We start from the raw sequence: 24,802 nt of genomic DNA on the forward strand, positions 1-24,802 counted from the left end.
ACACATGAGGAATATGAGGCTTAGAGACCCAGAGACATTAAATTGCCCTACAAAAACAGGCAAGTCCTTTTTGTCTGCTCCATGAAGCTCATTCTTGTTAATGAATTAGATCATAACATATCTTTCATTAGCTACATTTTACTCTCCTAAAATAGATTTGCGATTTGACCCAGTGCTTTGATGAGATCTGGGACACGCATTTGCAGTCTGTCACTGGTGTGTCATTAAAAAAAATTCAGTCCCAGACGTTCTAGGCCTTTTTGGGCGTTTGGACCATCACTCCTATCCCCACACGACAAGTCAAGTTTTTTTATTTTTTATTTATTTATCTTTGAGGAAGATTAGCCCTGAGCTAACGTCTGTGCCCATCTTCCTCTACTTTATATGTGGGACGCCTGCCACAGCGTGGCTTGATAAGCGGTGGTAGGTCTGTGCCCAGGATCCGAACCAGTAAACCCAGGGCGGCTGAAGCAGAGTGCACAAACTTAACGGCTGCACCACCGGGCCAGCTCCATCAAGTTTTTAATTTAAACCAGAACCAATGAGTAGAGAAAGAAGCCAGTACAAATTATTGGTGGTCTGGAAGGGGACCTGGGGCAATTCCCATATAATGATTGTTAGCAAGTCTTCTCTTGCTGAGGGGTCTGATCATCGTTATTATTTTAACTAAGGCCCAAACTTGCTTTAAGTGCCCCTTACTTAAACAAATTATTTATAAAATATTTGTTCCTTGGTTTTCTTATCTGTGAAATGGGGATAAAACGGGGATCCAAATAATAACTATACCTGAGACTATACAGTTCAGTTCAACAAACTTTCATCATGTACCTATTTGACTCCAGAAGTTGTGCTAGATGTTGTATGTAAAAACATTTATAAATTGTGAAAAGCAATACTGTATAAATACATGCTGTTTTTGACTTAATATATATCACACAATAATTATAACCGTAACAATTCCTTATACTTACTCAACCTTTTTCACATTGATTTGTTCATTTTTATACATGAGAAACTGAGGCTCACACGGGTTAAACGGTTTGTCTGAGGTCATACGCTAAGTGACTCCAATATTCTCCTTACTACCCCACACTGCCTTTCTAGGAAACTCTGTACACCAGGGACTCCACTATATTCACCCAAGAGTAATATCTTATATCTCATATGTTTTGGAAAAGTCTCGTTGAATAGCAAGTGAATTTGTACTCCCATTAGCAATTTATTCCATTACTTTCAGATTTCCTAACTAACTTTGTGTATCTATATCTTTAGGTATTTTCATATATGTCGTCTCATTCATCCTCACAACAACCCTAAGGTTGTACAGCTAGTAGAGCCAGGATTAGAACCTGGATGTTTTTGATGTCCAAGCCTTGTTTATTCCACTACACTCTACCACTTTGTTTATAAGCCATATAACCTTGGGCAAACCACTTAACCTCTGCGACCTTCAGTTATATCATCTGTAAAGTGGGTACGGTGATTACTACCTTTCAGAGTTGTGAAGCTCAAATGTGATAACGTAAACCAGAAAATTCAAGTAGAAACATCAGTTGCGGTTACAGCTGATAAATATACCAAGGTGGAATCATTTAAAACAGTATCTCCCCTCCTCCCTTGAGTTAAAAAGAATACCAGCAGAAAGATGCCAAGGGAGACTCTCTTGAATAAGTGGTTGCTTACCAGACCTGAGTGTCTGGACCTTGTAAAAAGGGATCTGAGTAGGGTCAAGGGGTTCTGGAGGCATTTCTGGGATGGTTTGCCTGTGCTGGCAAAGGTCGTAGAGCCTTGTTCAGTTGGCCCTCGTGGGACGTCAAATAGGGACTGCTATGATAATGGCAACGGGGGTGTGGGCCTGATAGAGCTGTGGTTTGTTGTCGTGGGAAGCTGTCATGACTGAGAAAGGAAGAGCAGTCTGGGAAAAAACATGTACTGAAGACTACTCTCTGCTAGTCTAAACTGTGAGGATGTAGTAAGGAGTCATCCCCCTGTCCGCAAGGATTTCACAGTGTAGTGGTGGACAGAAAAGCTCTCAACTAACTCTTAAAAAGAGGCAGAGTATAATAAGGATCATATCTGAACAACTAAGAGGTGAAGAGGGAGTTCCTGGAAGCCTCCTTGAAGTAGGTGGCATCTACACCACACCTGTAGAGATGAGAGTTTCAAGTAACTGTTTGCTTATTGCAATTGAAGAAGGCAGCATGAGAAAGTGTCGGCTGTGTTATGTTTAACACAGGCAGGAGCTAAGGCCTTTGCTGTGTACATGATACATGCTAGGGGCTGAGGCTATAGAAATACATCAGAAACAGTCCTTGCCATTGAGGAGCTCTCAGTCTAGAGGGGTAGACAGATGTAAACAGTCAGGGTGATAATGATTTCAGAAGGTAGAGAAGAAATGTTAAAAAGAAGAGGAGAGTGTGTAACTCTGACGTGGGGAGGTCGGGAGATGCTTTGCAAAGGGAATGATATTTGAGTTGTGTCCTGAAAAAGTAGGAGGAGTTTGCCAGAAGGATTGTGGGAGGAGTTAGGAGTGCTGTAGGCACCTGAGCAGGTCCCAGTGCTCTTTTATTGAACAATCTAAGTGTAGCAGGCAAGGAAAGTATTTCTTTCCTCTCCCACCTAGATTTTTGGCTACTGGAGGGAATGACTTCTTTTTCAATATCACACCCCAATAGCAGATGGTTAAGTGAAAGGTTTTGGAGTCAGACCTGGATTCTAATCCGGCTATCTAATAAGCTGTATGACCTTATTTGTGTTTCGGTTTCCTCATTTGTACAGCTTCTTTGGGTCTCAGATGTTTCCATTCATACAACGCAAAAATAAAGCGTCTAGCACAGAGCCTAGCATATATAAAGTCCTGTTATTATTTTCTATCATTATCTCATTTAGTCCTTATAAGCAACCTGGACTTTGGGTAAAATTTCCCCTATTTTGCAGAAGCAGAAGCTTAGAGTAGGTAGGTGACCTGCCTAGAGTTCATAGGACAATCTAGAATCGCCTCCGCAGCCCGTCCGCCTTAATTTTATGTCCGCGCCGGGTTTTCCCAGGCAGCCGCCGGGGGCAGGCTCCGGTCCGGCGGCGGAAACTCCGGCGCCAGAATTTGGGTGCCGCCGCGGCCTGCGCCGGGCGGGCGGGGCCAGGAGGGGCGAGGCGAGGCGAGGCGGGGCGGGCGAGAGGAGGGAAGTTGTCGAAGTTAGGGGAGACGCCCGCCCGCCGCCCGGGCTCGCCTCCGGCCGCTCCCTCCGCCCCCTCCCCGCCCCGAGCCCCCGTCCGCCAGTTCTTCCTTCCCCTGCCGTGCATGATGGAAACACCATGGCTGCGGCGGCCCAGCTCTCCCTGACACAGGTAACGCCAGCCGCCCGTCCGCGGGGCTCGCTCGGCCGCTGTCCCCGGCCTCCTTCCCCCCTTCCCCTTTCCCTTCCCCTTCCCCTCCCCCCCGTCCCTGCGGCTCACCGACCCGGGCGGTTTCTCTCGGCCCGGCGGGCGCGCGCGTGTGTGACTGAGGGACGGCGCCATCCCGAGCCGGCAGCTGCGCCGCGGCGGCCGCGACCCCGCCCCGGGTCGGGGGCTCCCCCGGCCCGGCCCCGCCCAGTCCAGCCTAGTCCAGTCCAGCTCAGCCCAGCCCAGCCCAGCGCCGCGCGTCCCCCGGCCCCTGCGCCCCGCGCCGCCGGCCTGCCCCTCTCGCTCCCCCGCGTGTCCCCCCAGGAAGTTTCCTCCTCCAGGCCCGGCGCGCCCCAGGTGAGCTGTGGAGCTCGCGCGCGGCAGCCTCGCCCCCCGGTCAGCCCTCGCCCGGCGCGAGGCTCGCCCTCCGGCCGGCTGCGCGCCCCGCCCCGGGCAGAGTCACCTTCCGAGCGGCACTCGGGGCCCCCTCTGAGCCGCGCTTTCCTGTCTGAACCGGCCTTTCCCCCCTGGAGTCCAGCGAAAGCCCTCCCTTCCCCAGCAGTTGCCTCCAGCCGGCGCCTCTTCCAAGTGAGCCTCTCCCACCCAAGTACTTACCCTGCTAGCCCCTTCCCGAGGGTAGCCTCTTCCCCCCTCCTGGTCAGACCCCCGGTTAGTTTTTTCCTTCTCGAGTTTGCTTTCACGCCCACCCGTGGACTTTCACTTCCTCGCTGTCCCAGCGGATAACAGGGAGACATCCTGGAACAGGTGCGATGGTTACCCCCGTGTTGGTGCTGGGAACGTCCGTGGACCGCTCGTCCTGGGGATCTTCACCAAAATGTTCTCAGGGTCTTTGCTCTGGGCTTTCGGCTGCCTTCGGAGGCCAGTCCCTGTGCTTCCCAGAAAACCTCTCCGCACCGCTCGCCCTGGGCGCCTCGTTGCTCGCTCTCCGTGAAGAAAGCCAGTTCCTGTCTTCCCGTGCTGCCCAGCACGATAAGGTGCCCTGCACCTGTCAGTCCCTGCACGCACCCAGACTCGCCCCGCCTCGCTTTCTCATCCTGTTTTCCCCACAGCTGGTGGCCCTGTACTTCCCCGTCGGGCCCACCGCAACCTTCCGGCCTGCCTTGGAGTGTCTCCCTGCCCCCTCTAGTCTCCTTGGCCTGGATTTGTCGGTGCTTTTGAAGGCTTGAACAGTGGGACAGGGTATACCTGCGGGCCGTAGAGTTTTCAGGAGGCTGTTTGGATGGAGGGGCTTTGGGGCGGTTTGCCAGCTCTCTGGGATGCAGAGGCTGAGTGAGGAGTGTTCTCCCGGGAACCGTGCGCCCCGGGTGCGATAACTAACTTCACTGTGCGGGAATTGTCACACTCGCGAGTGGAGTCTGCTTATTTCCCAGTTTATTTGGTGTTGCTTATCCTAGTTTGACAAGCAGATATGGGGAGGAATCCTTGGAATGTGGTGGGGGATCTCTTTGGAAGGGTCTTCCTGAAACTCAGGTTTGAGAAATGGCAACACTGACCTTCGGGTGTTCACTTTTTGTGAGTCCAGTTAGTGACTTGCATTCAATAAGATGCCGTTGGCAGGCGCGCTATCTGGCTCCGTGGGCCAGTTGGGGCAGGAGTTTTCCCTTCTTGAGGATTTTGTTCTTTTGAAGACTTCTGTAGGTTTGCTTTTTTAGTTGTGTGGGTAAGTTCTCTTCCTAGGTAATACTGTGTTTTTGGTTTCTAATTACTGTTATTTATCTCTGAAGATTTTTTCAGGCTCTGTCAGTTTTATAGACAGTTAAATAAATTTAAATATGTTCTTGTGGTTATATATTTAAATGTCAACATGTATGCAGAGTAATGAATCAGGAATATTATCCTTAAATCTCTCACATATGAGAGAAGATACATTGATGGTTCATTTATATCAATAATTCAAATAAGTCAACTTAGAATATTTTTATTTTAGGACATTAAGAGGAAATAAGATCTATTGTGAAGGCACAGGAGAAGGAACCTTTCTTAAGCGTTAATATACCCTAATATGCCTCGTTATTTTAAAACTTTGCTGGTTTGTGTTTTTTTAACTTCATTTTTTAACTGCTTGAGGCAAATAAACTGAGATGATAATGGAGCCTGGTTTCACATTCATTATTGATCTGTTTTTGTCACCCTTGCACCCCCCCCCCCCCCCATAGGCATACTCGAGTGAGAGATCCTCCAGGGCAGGGACACCTTTTAATTCATCTCTCTCCCTCAGTGCCCGTCTGGAAGAAGGTGATTAAGAACTTTGCCTTACGAATGACTGAAAATTCTAAAGGGCTCTGTGACAGTTAGAAAGATTAAACAGATGCTGAGGTTAGTTTCTGCCTTTGGTCATGAGATAATGATGGTTTTGGAGTAGGTTCATTCCTTGAACAGATACTTGTTAAGTGCTAGGCACTGTGCTGGGATTGTCTTATTTATAATTTTTTGCTCTTATCAATTAAGCAAAACTGACAGTTGGGGGAAAAATGTGAGAATATTTCAATTTACTCCTTCCTTCCTCTTCCTCTGCCTGCCAAACAACCCTCCAACTCCCCAACCACCAAAGTAAATTATCTAAATTATCATATTCTAGCTTGTAGAGAGGATAGAACACTAGAGAAATGAAACCTTAGTTCAGCCCCAGCTTTGCCAAAAGCTAACTGGATGGTGTTGCGTTAAGTCTCCAGGCCTCAGTTTTCTTAACTCTAATATTCATTCAATAAATATTTGTTGAGCATTCACCGTGTGCTATGCTAGGCATTATTCTAGATACTGAGGCTCTACTAATGAACAAAATAGATAACAATTCTTGGAGTTTGGAGACAAACAAAACATGAAGCTTACATTCTAGTAGCTGGTTTAAGGACCTTTCCAACTAATATTCTTTTTTATGGATCATGTTCTATGATTTGTAGATCTAGGAGTGACTTTGCCATGTAGCCTTAGTGTTTTCTAATTTTAGTTGTCTTCACTAGATGTTCTGTTTTCTTCTTGTCCATAAGAAATAAACCTTGAGTGAGAAAGATCTTGTGATTTTTGCTTATGGTGGTAGATTACAAAAAAGGATATTAATACTTTTTAAACTTTTCCAGTTGCCTTTTTCTTCCCTCAAGCCTGTATCCCTAATACTAATACTAATACTAATACTATTAGCTTCTCTTTGGGTGTTACTCTGTGCCAGGAATTTTACTTCACTTAATCTAACACTCCATTTTACAAATGAGGGCAGTAATTCACATAAGCTAGTAAGTGATAAATCTAAAATTTGAACCAAGGTCTGTAGGACTTCAAAAGCTCTTTCACTATACTTCTCTGTCTACTGGATGCTTGGCACATCCAGTGCTCCCTGGAATTTTTGATTCTCTTTTTCAGTATATGCCGTTGTCCTAATTAGGTAGTAAACTTCTTGAGGATGGAAGCTATGTCTTTTGCCTCTGAATCTCCAGTGCCTGTCATGGTATCTTGACAATACAATTGTTTGCGCGTAAGTAGTGCTCTTGATGATGATAAAGGTTTTATTTTATTGAAATATGTCATGATATGAGTATTTAAAATAATCTTCCAGCAGCTTTATGCTGAAGTTTTCTTGTTTTAATTTAGCAAGGATTCCGTTTTTTTGCTTGAGGAAGATTAGCCCTGAGCTAACATCTGTGCCAGTCTTCCTCCCCTTTATATGTGAGTTGCCACCACAGCACGGCTGATGAGTGGTGTAGGTCTGTGCCCAGGATCCTAACCTGCGAACCTGGGCCACCGAAGCAGAGCATGCCAAACTTAACCACTATGCCACGGGGCTTGCCCAGGGATTCTTTTCTTAATAATAAAAAAAGCCCTTAGAATGAGGCTAAATTTAAAAAAATCTTAGTATATGTTCTAAAACAATAAATACTATAAGAATACTTTTAATGCTTTTTTTTTTTAAATTGCAAGAGTGATAGAGCTGCATTACAGAAGATTTGGAAATTGGGGGAAAAGTCTCCCATAATTTCACAGTTTCTTGTGTTTAGTTTCCTTTTCATTAAAAAAAGTACATGATGTGTGTTAATAAATGTTTCACCTCAATGGTCTGGTTTAACAGTCATGACAGTAAGTGTAGGGCTGAGTATGAAAATTACAATGTGTTCTTGAAAGCAGAAAAGGATTATTTATTCAACATGACATTTTACTTCCTACTATGGGAAAGGCACAAAAATGATATATTTTTGCCTGCAATTATGTTCCAGTATACTCAGGAAATCCATGTTTCCTTGAGACATATCTAACCATTCTCAAAAATGGCTGGAATGCTCAGCATTTGGGAGGAGTTGTCATAGTTAAAATTAATTAGGAACAGTTGGGTATATCCAATAGAGAATCTCCCAGGAATAACCTAAGAGTATATCCTTTGTTTTCGCTCTATTTCCAGACAAAAAATAACAGACTAACATGTAGTAGAAAAAGATTGAACATCTTTGTTTAGCAATGAATCATAGTTCTAATCTCTACTCTCACTATAGTCTGATATAAGGGCTCAATCTAAGGTGTTTTGCTTGCTCTTAGAGGAATTATAAAGACACTTTATATGCTGCTTTTTTTTTTTCCTTCTTTCCAAAGCCCCCAGTTCACAGTTCTTTATTCTAGTTGTAGATCCTTCTGGCTCTGCTATGTGGGACGCTGCCTCAGCATGGCTTGCTGAGCAGTGCCATGTCTGCACCCAGGATCCAACCCATTGAAATCCTGGCCCGCTGAAGTAGAGTGTGTGAACTTAACCACTCGGCCACGGGGCTGGCCCCCATACGCTTCTTTGTTTTGTGAGTTTTGGACTTAATAAAATTGGAACTATGGAACTCAAAAGCAGGAAAATGGTGCGTGCACACGTGAGAGAGATATTGAGAGATATCTGGTTACTTGGATAATTGGTAGAAATAAATGAAAAGTTAATCCAGGCAGAATTCATTAGGCAAACCCATATACTGGAATTTCATTTTAAAGTGGTTGAACTCTCAACAAGGTAAAATATTATGTCTTTGTTAAAAATTATGTTTATTAAGAGCTTGTAATAATCTGAGGAATGTTATAATTTGTAAAGTGGAAACATTTTATTTAGAAAAAAGACTGAAAGAAAAAGATACCAAGATTTTATAATAGTATGGTTATAGTTTTTTTTTTTAAAGATTTTATTTTTCCTTTTTCTCTCCAAAGCCCCCTGGTACATAGTTGTGTATTTTTAGTTGTGGGTCCTTCTAGTTGTGGCATGTGGGATGCCATCTCAGCATGGCCTGATGAGCGGTGCCATGTCCATGCCCAGGATCCAAACTGGCGAAACCCTGGGCCGCCGAAGCGGAACACGAGAACTTAACCACTCGGCCACGGGGACGGCCTCTGGTTATAGTTTTTATATATCTTCTTTTCAGCAGTGAGCATGTATTTCTTCTGTAGTCAGCTGATTTAGCAATTCTACATGACAATTTTTTGAAAATTTATTCTTTTAAATTGAAATCAACAACTGTACATAAAGTAAAAAAATCTGTGTTGTGAGATTGCGTCTACACTCATATTTCATCTTAAACATTCCTATCTTTGGGTTTAGAGAAATTAGTCAGAATAAAAATAATAATAATTGTTATAATTGGTTTGGAATTCAGTCAGAGGACTAGTTTATAATTTTGTGTGCTGCTTTATAATTTAGAAAGTATTTTATGCTGTCTCATTTGATCTTCACAATAGCCAATGAGCTAGGCTATTATTACTATCATTTCAAATTGGAGACTACTGAGGCTGAGAATTTGTGACTTAAGTTTTACAGTCAGTAAATAAAAGAGCCAGCATAAACCCATGTTAAAAGAAAATTCAAGGGGGCTGGCCCAGTGGCATGTAGTTAAATTTTCATACTCTGCTTTGGTGGCCTGGGGTTCGCAGATTCAGATCCGTGGCATGGACCTACACACTGCTTATCAAGCCATGCTGTGGCAGCGTTCCACATACAAAATAGAGGAAGATTGGCAGAGATGTTAGTTCAGCGACAGTCTTCCTCAAGCAAAAAGAGGAAGATTGGCAACAGTCGTTAACTCTGGGCCAGTCTTCCTCACCAAAAAAATAAAAAATTAAATTCAAACAGTACCAGTGAAAGTCTCCTTCTCTGGGCCTTCAGTCTCCTGCCTAGAGGCCGTCATTCTTACTAGTTTTTTGTGTGTATTTCCAGCAGTAGTCTGTGATGTATATGCAAATATATATATGTGTATATCGTGGCTTATTATTAATTAATTTACTTATTTTTAGCTTAATCAATCCAGGAGATTGTTCTGTAACAGCACATGTAGATTTCCCTCATTGTTTTAAAAACTTCAGGATATTCCCTTCTATGAGTATGCTGTAATTTATTTAACTAGCCACCTAATGATGGACACTTCTGTTATTTCCAAGCTTTTATTACCAAAAGTGCTGCAGTGACTATTCTTTTATACATTTTTGTGCACATGTGTGAGTATGTGCATTAGTTTTTAGTGGATATAATTGTTGAGTAAAAGGATAGTTTTAATTTGGATATTATTTTTTTTATTTTTATTTTTTTAAAGATTTTCTTTTTCCTTTTTCTCCCCAAAACCCTCCGGTACATAGTTGTGTATTTTTGGTTGTGGATCCTTCTAGTTGTGGCATGTGGGACGCCGCCTCAGCATGGCCTGATGAGTGGTGCCATGTGTGTGCCCAGGATCTGAACCGGTGAAACTCTTGGCCACCCAAGCAGAGCACGCAAACTTAACCACTTGCCCACTGGACTGGCCCCTAATTTGGATATTATTAATTTGCATTTAGAAAGGTTGTACTGGTAACAGTGTTTGAGTGCGCTTTTTCCTCCACAGCTTTATCAACATAGTATATTATCAAACTTTTGATCATTGTCAACTTGATATGTAAAAATGATATTTGTTAAAAGTTGGCCTCATTTACTGTGCTTTCCTACCACATAAATTTGAACTTTTTAATATTTTGTACAAAGGTAAGGTAGAAGTGAGGCATAAGAAACTTATCTTTGTGATATAAATAATGCTTTCATGAATTGGAGGTGCAATTAAAAAATAAAGGTTGGAGCTCTTAAAAACGTATATTTTTTTTTTTTTGAGGAAGATTAGCCCTGAGCTAACATCTGCCACCAACCCTCTTCTTTTTACTGAGGAAGACTGGCCTTAGCTCGCATCCGTGCCCATCTTCCTCTACTTTATATATGGGACGCCTACCATAGCATGGCATGCCAAGCGGTGCCATGTCCGCACCCAGGATCTGAACCAGTGAACCCCAGACCACCGAAGCACAACGTGCGCACTTAACTGCTGCACCACCGGGTGGGCCCCTAAAAACATTTTTATGTGGCACAAATATAGAAAGAAAAGTAAGCCTCACTTCCTCTCTTTTTAGATTGGGGCTTCTGTCCCAATTTTAATGGTACCAGGAGTTTCCCATCTGAAATAATCAAGCTGGTTATTTCTTATGTCTTCAATAAAAACACAGATTTGGCCACGAATACTGGGGCAGGAGCATACTTTTGGGGGGAAAGCTTCTATATTATACTACTTTGGTTTTTTCTAGATTATGGTTTCTCAGTCTTGGCCTTAGTAACATTTTGGGCCAGATAATTCTTTGGTGTGGGGAGCTGTCCTGTGCATTGTGGGATGTTTTGCTGTGTCTTTAACCACAAGATGCTAGTAGCACTCCCTTCTCTTGAGACAATCTCCGGACATTGTCCGATGTTTCATGGGGGACAAAATTGCCCCTAGTTGAGAATCACTGGTTTAAATATATGCTTTTTAAATTTAGTGATCCACTAAGGTGTTTGGGAGATACAGAGGTATATGTTTTCTTGGGATAGGGACAGGAGGAATAGTTTATCTTCATGTTTTTATTCTTAAATCTGCCATAAACCATGAATGACTGTGCATAGATATTGAGCTTAAAAAACTTAGGGGCCGGCCCCGTGGCCGAGTGGTTGTTTGTGCACTCTGCTTCGGCGGCCCAGGGTTTTGCTGGTTCAGATCCTGGACGCGGACATGGCACCGCTCATCAGGCCATGCTAAGGTGGTGTCCCATGTGCCACAAGTAGAAGTTCTCACAACTAAGAATATACAGCTGTGTACTGGGTGCTTTGGGGAGAAAAAGGAAAAATAAAAAATCGTTAAAAAAACAACAAGAAACCCTGTAAAACTTAACTGGTGAGACATCTGGAAATTGTAAACTTAATTTTATGTGTGATTTCTGTACCTTTCTTAGCGTGGTCTTATTTTAGTTGTGGAACAGTTTTATCTAGTGGGCTAAATATTAATGCAAAGATCCCGGAAGGAAAATATTCTTATGCCACTGTTAAGAAAGAAGAAGACTGATGTTTCTTGAACTCCTAATAGGCAGTAGGTACTTTTAGCTGATTTACATATATTATTTCACTTAATCTTCCCAGCCTTTCTACAAGTAGGAATTAATCTTTTGTATTACTTACTCAGGGTTGTGTTCTAAGTGATAGATTTGAGATTTGAACCCAGGCACGTCTCTTCTCTATCACATTTGCTATGCTGCTTTCTGTAAACACTCATTGACGATATTTCAGATAAATTTAGGGATAAAAACGATCATGCATGTGATATTATGTTCCTCTATTGTTATATAAAAGGAACAGATATTCAGAGAGTGGGCTCTGCGTGTGTGTGTGAGAAAGAGAAAGAAGAGATCAATATTGGCATGATAACAACAATGATACTTATTGAGCACTTATGATGTGTCAAGCACTGTTTTCAGTAATCCTTACAACCTCATGAACTTTTCAGTAATCTTGACAACCTGATAACTGGATCATCCTTATTATTGTTGTTTTACAAAAAAGAGAGAACTTAGGCATAGAGGTGAAGTAATTTGTTCAACTCAAGCTGCTGCTAAATAGTAGAGTGAGGATTATAACCCAGATAGTGTAAACAACTGATATAAGTTGAATGCGTCTGAATGTATTTTTAAGGGAAAAATATCTCTGACAGAACTAATTATGATAGTGCTATTCTTTGGTTGTAACTAAATACATGTTCTAGGCTGCAGCATCTTCTTTTGTGAAAATCAACTTGTCATTGCATAGACCACATCTCTAGAAAGTGATTGTTGTACCAAGTTCTAGCAGAGGGTTTTTGTAGACGTGATAGAAGGTAGTTTTACATTTTGCGAACTCTAGGAATTTATTGCTTGTGAAAACTAAGCCTGTCTAGGTTAGTGTACATCTTGCCAGTATTTACTTTCAAGCTAGTATTCTCTTGGACATACTAGTTTGGACTTGGGGTTTTTTCACTATTTTACTGCTAGAGATGATACCAGGTGTCAGAGAAAAATTCCCTATGAAATAAATTATTTTATTATATAAAACTTAGAACCACTAGATCTGAGGATTTCTGATGCTCCAGATATGAACATTGCTGAGAGGGTGAAATAATGGGAGACTTTGGGCTTTGCAGTCAGAATGTCTTAGGTTTAAATCACTTATTTGACTGTTTCACAGATTTATTAGCCTCTTTTTTTTTCCTGTAAAATGGGGAATAAAATTAACCTGCAGGATTTGTTGTGAAGATTATGTGAAATAATGGATATGAATGTCTGGGATCAGTTTAAATGGCAGCAGCTATTAACGTAATAATAGTAATAACTACCACCACTAACCAAATATTTAAAATTGATGGATTTAGTTATTTACAGGGCTGGTTTTTTTTTTTGAGAAATATTAGCCCTGAGCTAACATCTGCTGCCAGTTGTCCTCTTTTTGCTGAGGGAGGCTGTCCCTGAGCGAACATCCGTGCCCATCTTCCTCTATGTTATGTGGGACGCTTGCCACAGCATGGCTTGCCAAGTGGTGCCGTGGCCACACCTGGGATCTGAACTGGCGGACCCGGGGCTGCCAAAGCAGAAGTTGATTTTAATAATATGTTGCACTTACGGAATGAAAATTGGAATTTTCATAGATCACGGATACCAAGCATTATTTGTAACCTCATTCCATCTTATTCTATAGGTACAACACAGGTGTATCATTATGCGTATACTAAAAATACGAAACTTATGTGCTTTAAAGGTGCTTCCATTATTGCTGGTTGATCCTCTTTTATTGCAGCAGACCTTTGCTGAATGCCTCATGTGTGTCACCACTGTATTAGGCCTTGGACATAAAAGAGAATAAGACCTAGACTCATGCACTGAAGTATGTTTTAGTCTTTTAGGGGGATAAACACTGACTCTCTGGTGTGATACATACTACGATAAAGGACGATAGAAGTAAGGCACTGGGTGCTGTGGAATATCCTGTGATTATGATGGAACGTTTTGTGGTAGTTTAGTTTTTAATTTTCTTATTGTTTTACAGTATCTGACGTTGATACTGTAGATGGCATTTTAAATTATATTTAAAAGGACAACAGAAAACCATGGGAATGTTTGAAATAAAATTGTACTTTGCTGCATAGGGTTCACATTGGGGATATAACATCCATTTTCTTATGATTTGTTCTCTGCTTTCTCTTTGTAATGAAGTGAGAATTTTAAACCTAGAACGTAGGACGTTAGGAAGGGATTTCGAGGATAAGCTTTGAAGGATCTGTGACTTTCTCTAAAATAGTATGTAAAATATTCAGTCTCAAGATTTCTATCCCATGAATGCTGAGAGAAGTTTTATGTAGTGGGAAGAACACTAGACTTAGTACAAGACAGACCTTGAATTTGAAATTTTGAATTCTCCCTATGCCACTTGTAGTCTTCTGGGTGGCCTTGGCAAGTCAGTTAAACTCTCTGAACTTCCTTTTCTTTATGTATGATGTATATACATTGTTGGAATATAGGAGACATTCAATAAATAGAAGTGCTATTATTATTATTGACACTCATATAAATATTATTTAAAATTTTTTTCATTTCCAAAATTCTTCACTCATTAAAGAAAACATGGAACATGCAGAAAAACAGCAAGAAAAGGCATGAATCACCACTCATCCTATTCTTTAAATTTTTAGTTGTTTTACTTCTTGGTTTTTTTCCTTTACACGCTTTTTTAAACGTGATTGTAACCTCTCTCCCACGCCCGTACACACACACATATGTATAGTTTCGTATTCTGTTTTCTTTAACTTAACATTATGGGTGTTTTACTATATGGTCTTCATAGCATCTTTTTAATGTCTTTAGAATATATTTATTGATTGGATGTTTTATAGTTAATTAAGCCTTTATATAAGATAATTTATATATCAATTATAATTAATGCTGTTGCAAATAACCTTTCATATACCATTCGCTGAATTTTTTTTTGTAGAGTTATAGATAGTACTTACTACATAACTATGAATTATTTTTTCTCTGTATACCTTTGAGTTTTGAAATTAAACGAGTGATTTTTGTTTAGTTTATAAGATCTTCAGTGACAAAGCAGACAGCAGCAGTAATTTATGCAGAAAGGAGCAACAATCTCAAAAATATTATTGTGCAGAAATTAAGTTTGAGTATATTTAATTTGGCTGCAAAGGCCATTTATAGTTTGTAAAGTTCACTTAGCATAGGAAATTGGCCTTAAAAGTTGCGAGCTTGAAGAAGATTGGATGATTTCTGTTTGCATAGTTTTCCTCCTTCTTTGCAGGCTAGATTGCTTTCATTCTTAGTCTGTTCTCTACATTCTGTTCTGTGTTTTTTGTTTTTGTTTTCTTTTCTGGCACACTTTTGTGCAGGGCGTTGTAAGATCTGGAGGTGGATTCTGGACCATCTGGCACTCTAAAACGGTTCAGAAACTTAACTCTATTGACTGTGCTTTGAGCCAGACTTGCTTCAAATTTCCTGGTTTGTCTCTGTGCTTGGTAGGTTTTTTCTTTTATACCCTCACAGCTTTTTAGGATTTATTTCTTGCTTATTTTAGTACAGGAATTTTACCAGTACCAGTGTTCATAGATTAAGATGGTCAAGACTTAATTTCTTATAACCTCACTGAAGAAACTCTTATAATGAAAACTTTACAAAATGTTCTGTTTTTAAAAGTAAGTGTATAATTGACGTGACTTGTATTACTTATACATGTTTAATAAATATTTAAAATATTTAAAATTATAATGTAATTATAGTTTTTTTCATCATGTGTAGAGTAATTATAGTTTTTCATCATAAGGCTAGGTCGAGGGAAAATCAGATTCTGCAAATTGTAAATTTATTGAGTTAATTTCTAGTATTTAAAAATAATCCGTGTGTCAAAATTAATGATAATTTTTTAGCTATATCTGCGTTTAGCAATATGAACCATCAAGCACTTTTAAAAAGTAACAGCGGTACTCAATTTATAAAATGTTTAAAAATTGTTTAGTTGTTGAGACTTTCTTTGAGCCTCCTGCCCTATTTCTTTAAAAATTTTTTAAACAGGCTTATTGATACATAATCCACGTATCAAACAATTTGCCCATTTAAAATGTACAATTCAGTGGTTTTAGCCTATTCATAGATGTGTGCAACCATCACCAGAGTCAATTTTAGAGTATTTTTATTGCCTCACAGAGAAACCTTCTACCCTTTAGGTGTCATCCCTGTTTCTTCCATGCTTGCCCAGTCCTAAGTAGCCACTAGTCTACTTTCTGTTTCTTTTTTCCTATTCTGGACTTAGTATGAATGGAGTCATGTAATATGTGGACTCTTGGTGACCAGTTTCTTTCTCTTAACAATGTTTTTGAGGTTTATCCAAGTTGTAGCAAGTATCAGTATTTCATTCCTTTTTATGGCTGAATAATATTCCATTTTATGGTTATACCATATTTTCCATTCATTTATTGATGGACATTTGGGTGGTTTCCACCTTTTGGCTGCTACAAATAATCATGCTATAAACATTCATTTACAAGTTTTTGTTTGGATGTATGTGTGTATTTTTGCTGGATACATAGGTAACTCTATGTTTAATTCTTTGAGGAACTGCCAGACTGTTTTCCAAAGCAGCTGCACCATTTTGTATTTCCACCAGCAGTGTATGAGGATGAGAATTTCTCCACATCCTTCCAGTAATTATCTGACTTTTTGATTCTCTCCATCCTAGTGGGTGTGAAGTGGTATCTCATTGTGGCTTTGATTTGCATTTCCCTTGTGACAAATAATGTCCAGCATCTTTTCATGTGCTTATTGGCCATTTATATATCTTTGGAGAAATGTCCTTTGCCCATTTTTAAACTGGGTTATCTATCTTTTTATTATTGACTTGTAAGAGTTCTTTATATATTCTAGATAGACATCCCTTCTGAGATACATGATTTGCAAATATTTTCTCTCATTCTCTGGGTTGTCTTTCTACTCTCTTGTTGATGTCCTTTGATGCACAAAACTTTTAAATTCCGATGAAGTCAAATTTATTCTTTTTTCGTTTCTTGTGCTTTTGATGTCATATCTAACAATCCTTTGGCAAATCTCAAGCCATGAAGATTTATCCCTATGTTTTCTTCTAAGAGTTTTATAATTTTAGCTTTTACATTCTTTGATCTGTTTTGAGTTAATTATTATTATTATTTCTTTTTGCTGAGGAAGATTTTCCCTGAGCTAATGTCTGTTGCCAATCTTCCTCTTTCTTTTTGGTATATGAGTGTCACCACAGCATGGCCACTGATGAGTGGTATAGGTACACGCCCGAGAGCTGAACCTAGGCCTTGAAGCAGAGCACGTGAAACTTAACCACTAGGCACTGGGGCTAGCCCTTGAGTTAGCTTTTTATATGTGATCTGAAGTAATGTTCCAACTTAATTCTTTTGCCTGGATATCCAGTTGTCACAGCATCATTTGTTGAAAAGACTCTTCTTTCCACATTGCATGATCTTGTCAAAAATCAGTTGACCAGAGGCTGGCCCAGTGGCGCAGCAGTTGGGACCGTACATTCCGTTTCGGTGGCCTGGGGTTCACCAGTTCGGATCCCAGGTGTGGATGTGGCACCGCTTGGCAAGCCATGCTGAGGTAGGCATCCCACATATGAGGTAGAGGAAGATGGGCATGAGTGTTAGCTCAGGGCTGGTCTTCCTCAGCAAAAAGAGGAGGATTGGCAGCAGATGTGAGCTCAGGGCTAATCTTCCAAAAAAAAAAATTCAGTTGACCCTAGTCACATGAGTTTATTTCTGGACTCTTAATTTTGTTCTGTTGATCTGTATGTCTATCCTGGTATACTACAACACTGTCTTGATTACAGTTGCTTTGTAGTAAGTTTTGAAATTGGAAAGTGTTAGTCCTCTAACTTTGTTTTTCCTCTTCAGAATTATTTTGACTATTCTGTGTTCCTTGCAATTCCATATGAATTTTAGAATTGGCTTGTCAGTTTCTACAAAGAAGTCATTTGGAATTTTCCTAGAGATTGCATTGAATATGTAGATTAGTTTGGGGAGTATTGCTGTCTTAATAATGTTAAGTTTTCCAATCCATGAACATGGGATTTTTTCCATTTATATATATCTTTAATTTTGTTCAACAGTGTCTTGTAGTTTTTAGAGTATAAGTTTTGTACTTCTTTTCTTAAATTTATTCTTAAGTATTTTATTCTTTTATTTATTCTTAAGTTATTTGAATGGAATTGATTTCTTAATTTCATTTCATGCATTTTGTTTCAAATGTATAAAAATACAATTTTTGTATATTGACCTTGTATCCTGCAACCTTGCTGAACTCCTTTATTCTAATAGTTTTTTAGTGGATTCTTTAGCATTTTCTATATATAAGATCATGTCATCTGCAAATAGAGATAGTTTTACAAAACTGCTTTCCCATTTGGATCCTTTTTATTTCTTGTTCTCGTCTATTTTCCAGTAAAATGTTGAATATAAGTGTCCAGAGTAGACATTTTTGTCTTGTTCCTGATCTTTGGGGGAAAGCATGTGTAGATATATTGAGTACCTTGAAGGTGCCTAGTTCAGCCATTGATTGTTCAGGAAACCTAGTGTTATTTGAAAGGGGTTTAATTCACATTTTGTTACTTAGCTCAGAGGTTCTTAGGAGTGGTCCTGTACCATTGGCATCACCTGAGAACTTCTTAGAAATGCAAATTCTGGGCTGGGTCAGTGGCGCAGCAGTTAAGTTGGCATGCGCTGCTTCGGTGGCCTGGGGTTTGCAGGTTCCAATCCTGGGTGCGGACCTGTGCACCGATTGGCAAGCCACACTGGCAGGGGTCCCACATATAAAGTAGAAGAACATGGGCATGGATGTCAGCTCAGGGCCAACCTTCCTCAGCAACAAAAGAGGAGGATTGGCAGCGGATGTTAGCTCAGGGCTGATCTTCCTCAAAAAGAAAAGAAAAGAAAAATAAATGAAGAAATGCAAATTCTTAGACCTCACCCCAGTCCTACTCTGAATCAAAATTGGAAACTCAGGGGTGGGGAATTTACTTAGCCTTTTGCTTAGTAAAGATAGTTCATATTTTTCAAAAACTAATAATACTCCTAATGAGTAGCACATATAAGGTTTTAAGTATATGAAGCATGTAATATTCAGAAAGACTGCTTGTACTAGGTATTTTCTTTTTCTTTTTAGCATATGTGGAAACAACCCGGAGAGGTTGTCAGTTTTCTGTGCTTTTGGGCATTGGTTAGAAGAGTGAGCTTTAGCATTGTACTGTGTGGCTTGGAATTCTAGTTCTACCATTTACTAGCTATGCGAATTTGGGCAAATTATCTAGTCTCTTTACGTTTCAGATTCTTCCTATGTAAAATGTAAGTAAGAGTGACTGATGTATAGACTTGTGAAGATTAGACAATACAAATAAAGTGCTGAGAATATTGCCTGGCCCATGACTCCTTGATAAATAGAAATATTTGCCATTACCGTTGTTATTGGTCAAGAGCACCCTGCTGTGGCCCATTTCTCATACCTTTCTTCTGTACATTTTTCTTGCTATGCCTGAATTTCCCTTCTTCTCCTTTGCTTCATTCATTCAACCAATACTGTGTACCTACTGTCTGTGAAGCACTGGCATGTGTACTGTGACATACATAGTGAGCAAGACAAAGTCACTGGGCTCATGGGTTAATATTTCTAGTGAGGGAAATCAACAGAAACAAGTAGATAACAAATAGGTCAGATAGTGATAAGAACTAAGAAGAATAGTAAAGCGGGATAAGGGAAGAGAGTGCTATAAGGTACTACTTTAGATAGGGTGAGCAGAAAAGCCCCTTTGAGGAGGTTATATTTTGTCAGAGAGCTGAGTGAAATAAGAAGTGAGCCATGTGAATGTTTATGGAGATGTTCTAAGTAGAGGGAATAGGAAGTCCATGGGCTTTGAGATAGTGCTCTTTGCAGTTGCTTGACTGGTTCCTTTAAGATTTAGTTTAGGTGTCACTTGTAAGCGACTTCCTCAGTTTTTTCTACCTTAATTTGTTAGGAAATAATTCAGACATGACTTTTATTGACTTTTCCTCTTCTGTCCCCCGTAGGTATCTCTGATCCCATGGCAACCGTGTTTGCTCCCTCTTGTTGCACTTATCACAATGGATTGTTATTGTTTGTTTTTCTCACTAGACTCTGAATTCTCAATGTCAGGGGTTATAGTTTCTTACTTATTTTAGTATTCCAGTATCTGGGCATTTAGATGTACAATAAATGACTAACTGAATGAGTAATGAATCAACAAGCAAGTTTTTCGACTTTGTATTTCCTCGGTGTATTTCTTTCTGTACTTTGTTTCTGCCTGGTAATAACTGTAGAGGGTACCGTAGAGGGTACAGTTTATTTTTTACTTATTTATTTTTTTTGAGGAAGATTAGCCCAGAGCTAACATCTGCCGCCAATCCTCCTCTTTTTGGTGAGGAAGAGTGGCCCTGAGCTAACATCCGTGCCCATCTTCCTCTGCTTTATATGTGGGAGGCCTACCACAGCATGGCTTGCCAAGCAGTGCCATGTCCTCACCCGGGATCTGAATGGGCGAACCCCGGGCCACTGAAGCAGAATGTGCGCACTTAACCACTGCGCCACTGGGCCGGCCCTGGTACGGTTTATTTGAATACTTTCTTATTTGTCTTGCAGTCAGCTTAGTGCATCAGATACATTTTTGTATTTGGCAGTTGTGTTGTAATTTTTCTGTTTTTTTTTTCTTTCTTAAGACTAAGTTCCAGGAGGGCAAAGAAGTTATTCTATTTGTTCATCTCTGTATCTAGAGTGCCTAGTATAATAACACATAATAGATCAGCAATTGTTTGAATAAATGAGTGGTATGTTAGTATGTTCGTATGTTATGTTAACAGTATCTTTTACTAAATCATGTAGATTATATAGTATAAATCATTTTCATAATATTGCAGTAGACCCTGAGCTAGGAGCTTTAAGCAAAATAAGTCATTTTAGATATTTTAACGCTCCTGACTGCTTTCCCTCAGCAGTACCTTATCAAGTCTAATGTACATGTGAGTGCTCCAATCAGTTATTGTATTTTCTCCACTAGAAGTTGAAGCATATGATCCAATAATTATACATAATACTTGAAAGTCAGACTAGATGAGTATTAACTCTGTACTCATGCACCAAAATTGTCCCCCTTTTCAATTCCGTAGTAGAAATTCTTGTTCCTAGTACCTTCCAGATACAAGTTAAGCAATTAAAGCTTCTGGTCTAGGTAATTCTCTGCTGAGTCTGCATGAGTGATCAGTAGACAACTCCCAGAGCAATGTTTGCATTTTAAAAGAGAAGTTTGCTAAGTAGGCCAAATGATGAATTGGTGGAATGTGTATGGCTGAAGGTAACACACTAGTAATAGTTTACTAAACTAGGGATTGAAAAACAATAGATATTTTCACATTACAGTGCAGGTGAGTTGAGAGTATTTTTCCAGTCAAAGGTTCAGTCATTTGGCTGAAAAAGAATGTTTTTTATTTCCTGGTTTTTTGATTATTTCCAGGAAAAGACAATGAAAGACTTGCAAGAATTGTTTATCATATGAAAATCAGTTGATATAATACACCACATTAATACAATGAAGGAAAAAAACCACATGATCATCTCAATTAATGAAGAAAAAGCATTTGACAAAATTCAACACCCTTTCATGATGAAAATACTCAATAAACCAGCAATAGAAGAGAACTTCCTCAACATAATAAAGGCCTTATATGAAAAACTGACAAGTAACATCATTCTAAATGATGAAAGGCTGCAAGCTTTTCCCCTATGATCAGGAACAAGACAAGGATGCCCACTTTTTTTTTTTTTTTAAAGATTTAATTTTTTTCCTTTTTCTCCCCAAAGCCCCCTGGTACATAGTTGTATATTCTTCATTGTGGGTTCTTCTAGTTGTGGCATGTGGGACGCTGCCTCAGCGTGGTTTGATGAGCAGTGCCATGTCCGCGCCCAGGATTCGAACCAGTGAAACACTGGGCCGCCTGCAGCAGAGCGCACAAACTTAACCACTCGGCCACGGGGCCAGCCCCAAGGATGCCCACTTTTGCCGCTTCTATTCAACATAGTCCTGGAAGTTGTAGCCAGAGCAGCTAGGTGAGAAAAAGAAATAAAAGACATCCAAATTGGAAAGGAAGAAGTAAAATTATTTCTGTTTGTACATGACATATTTAAAAAAAATTTATTGTGGTAAATAATGCGTAACATGAGATCTACCCCTTAAGAAATTTTTAAGTGTATAGTAGAGTATTGTTAACTATGAGCACAATGTTGTACAGCAGATCTCTGGAACTTAAAAAATCTTGTATTACTGAGACTCTATACCCATTCAACAGCAACTCCCCATTTCCCTCTCCCCGCAGTCCCTGACAACTACCGTTCTACTTTTTGCTTCTGTGGTTTTTGCTACTTTAGGTATCTCATATGAGTAGAATCATGCAATATTTGTCCTTCTGTGAGTGGCTTATTTCACTTAGGATAATGTCTTCAAGGTTCATCCATGTTGTAACATATGACAGGATTTCCTCCTTTTTTGTGGCTGAATAATATTCCATTGTATGTATGTACCACATTTTCTTTATCCATTCATCTGTTGATAGACAATTAGGTTGTCTCTACTTCTTCACCATTGTGAATAATGCTGCAGTGAACATAGGAGTGCAAATATTGCATGTCAGTGGTAAACTTTGAGGGTTTGCCCTCTCTCCCGTTTTGTAAGTCATTACATTGATGAGACTTCCTTTTACCGAAGTCTTTGCTGTTTTGGAAATGAGAAATGGAATAACTAATAAACATGCAAAAATGCATGTTTTCTCAGTTCACTTTAAGATTTATTTAGGAAGTGGTGTTTATTTCAAATTATACTTGAGATAAAAAAGTGAGGTGGTGTGAATATATTTTTTAAAGTGTTAGGTCTGTAATATGAAAAAAATTGAAATAGCAAAGATTTCTGTTGGTTTATATTCTTTAGGTTAGGTCTATATGGTTCCAGATACTAGTCAAGAAGTATAAAACTCACTTTATCAGCCAGTGTTATCCATTTTTGTAATCCTTTTGTGTGAGTGATAGGAAATGCCAATTTTGTCTTAAGTCTCATCAATGTAAGAAAGGGAGTGTGTTAGCTTATGTAATTGAAAGGTTCAGAGTAGAGCTGGCTTCAGATGTGTTAGGGTCTCAATGATAACAGTACTCAGTTTTTCCTTAATATTTTGACTCCAGTCTCAGGCAGCCTTCCTCTTTGTAGCACTAAGATGATTGTAAAGCCTCAGGCTTGTCTACTTTATAACTCCAAGTCCAGTGGAAAAGAGAGCCTCTTTTCTGATAGCTCCCACAAATGAACTGAGATTTTCTCTGATTGGACTGACTAAGGTCACGTTTTTCCCCGAAACAGTTGTTATAGAGAGTGGGTTGAAGAGTAAGTTTGTCAGAAAGAATTGAGGTTACTGATTGTTAGGGGTTGAATTGTGCCCCTCTTCTCTCCCCTAAATTCGTATGTTGAAATCCTAACCCCAGTACCTCAGAATGTGACTTTACTTGGAAATAGAGTCATTACAGATGTAATTAGTTAAGATGAGGTCGTACTGGAGTAGGGTGGGCCATTAATCCAATATTAATGGTGTCCTCATCAAAAGGAGAAATTTGGACACAGACATGCACAGAAGGAGAACACCATGTGAAGACTGGAGTTAGGCTGCCACAAACCAAGGAACTACCAGAAGTAGGAGAGAGGCCTGGAACAGATCCTTCCCGAGTGCCTTCAGAGGGAGTATGGCCCTGCCAACACCTTGATTTTGGACTTCTGGCCTTCAGACTGAGAGACAGTAAATTTCTGTTGTTCTAAGCTACCCAGTTTGTGGTACTTTTTTATAGCAGCCCCAGCAAACTAATACAGTGATCATAAATTTATAGTAGTACCAGTCTGTCCTGTTGAGTGACTTTCTCAGCTGTAGCCTCAAAGAAAAGAGGATAGTTGGGTTCATCCAGGTTTGGGATTTTCCTATACTGATATGACCAAAAGACAAGAGGAGCAAGGGTATTTAGGTTATTGCCAAGAAGATTATTGAAATGATGCATCATAGAATCTAAACTGAATGAGGAGGAAAGTAAAGCAAAGAGAAGGTCTGATGGATCAGGGTGAAAATGAAAGGGTCCATGGATAACAGGTCTTAGAGAGGTCAAAGGATGATAACTTGAAAGAAGAGATTATGGTTGGAAAACAAGATGCTTGAAATAATGATTTAGGAGATATACTGCTTTCAGGTGCTCGTAGAAGGGCCAGGAAGGATGTTACCATGGTAGTAAGAGGATGACTGGACCGTAGCATATGTCCACACTGGTGGTGCATTGTATAACTCTGTGTTTTGGGGAGACATTGGAATGAACGAGATCAAGGAAGTAAGAAGCCAGATTATTGGATGGGTTGTCCAAGTCTACGGTGAAGTCATCCAGTTTGATGGAGGTTTAGGGTGAAGAGGAAGACAATCAGCCAGGTGCCAAAGCATTAGATGAATGAGATAGAGAGGCCAAGAGGTTAAAAGATAACAGTGATAAGGAAGAGAGTAATTTTGTTGAAAGGAGAGCCTCAAAAGAGTAGTACTTTATTTTGTTTTTAAACAAGAAGTCAAGTACAGTCATGTGCCGCATAATGACATTTTGGTCAACGATGGACCACATATATGATGATGGTTCCATAAGATTAGCAATATATAGCTAGGTGTGTAGTAGGCTATATCATCTAGGTTTGTGTAATGATGTTTTATGTAATGTGTAATGTGTAATGAGGAACGTATCCTCATTCGTTGTTAAGTGACACATGATATAATGTGGACAAGCTGCACAGGTGAGCAAAGAGTATTTTAATCCCATTTCTAGAACCTGAGATAGGCAGGTTGTTAAACCGGACAGCTACCATTTGAGAAGGGAGGTGAGAGATTGAGTTTCATAGGGAATTGAAGGTAACATTCTGAGGAAAGATTGTGTCTGGCTTTCTCCTCGGGAGAGGACCAAGTTGTTAGTTCATGTAGAGAGGTGGAAGGAACATTCTCAGAAGAGG

The 24,802-nt window shown here is 39.9% G+C and overlaps 1 protein-coding gene across 4 annotated transcripts in view; it reads left to right on the plus strand.

The window, feature by feature from the left end:
- The first annotated feature begins 3,086 nt into the window (after nt 1–3,086).
- Nucleotides 3,087–24,802, plus strand: part of EPS15 (epidermal growth factor receptor pathway substrate 15) — a 136,970-nt gene continuing 115,254 nt past the window's right edge. For all 4 annotated transcript variants that reach the window (XM_046660500.1, XM_046660501.1, XM_046660502.1 and 1 more), the window contains exon 1: nt 3,087–3,345. In XM_046660500.1, coding sequence (XP_046516456.1) covers nt 3,313–3,345 — 33 coding nt within the window. In that variant the 5' untranslated portion in view covers nt 3,087–3,312. The remainder of the gene's footprint in view (nt 3,346–24,802) is intronic.

The sequence above is a fragment of the Equus quagga genome, chromosome 5 (assembly GCF_021613505.1).
Source record: "Equus quagga isolate Etosha38 chromosome 5, UCLA_HA_Equagga_1.0, whole genome shotgun sequence".
NCBI classification, from domain to species: Eukaryota; Metazoa; Chordata; class Mammalia; order Perissodactyla; family Equidae; genus Equus; species Equus quagga.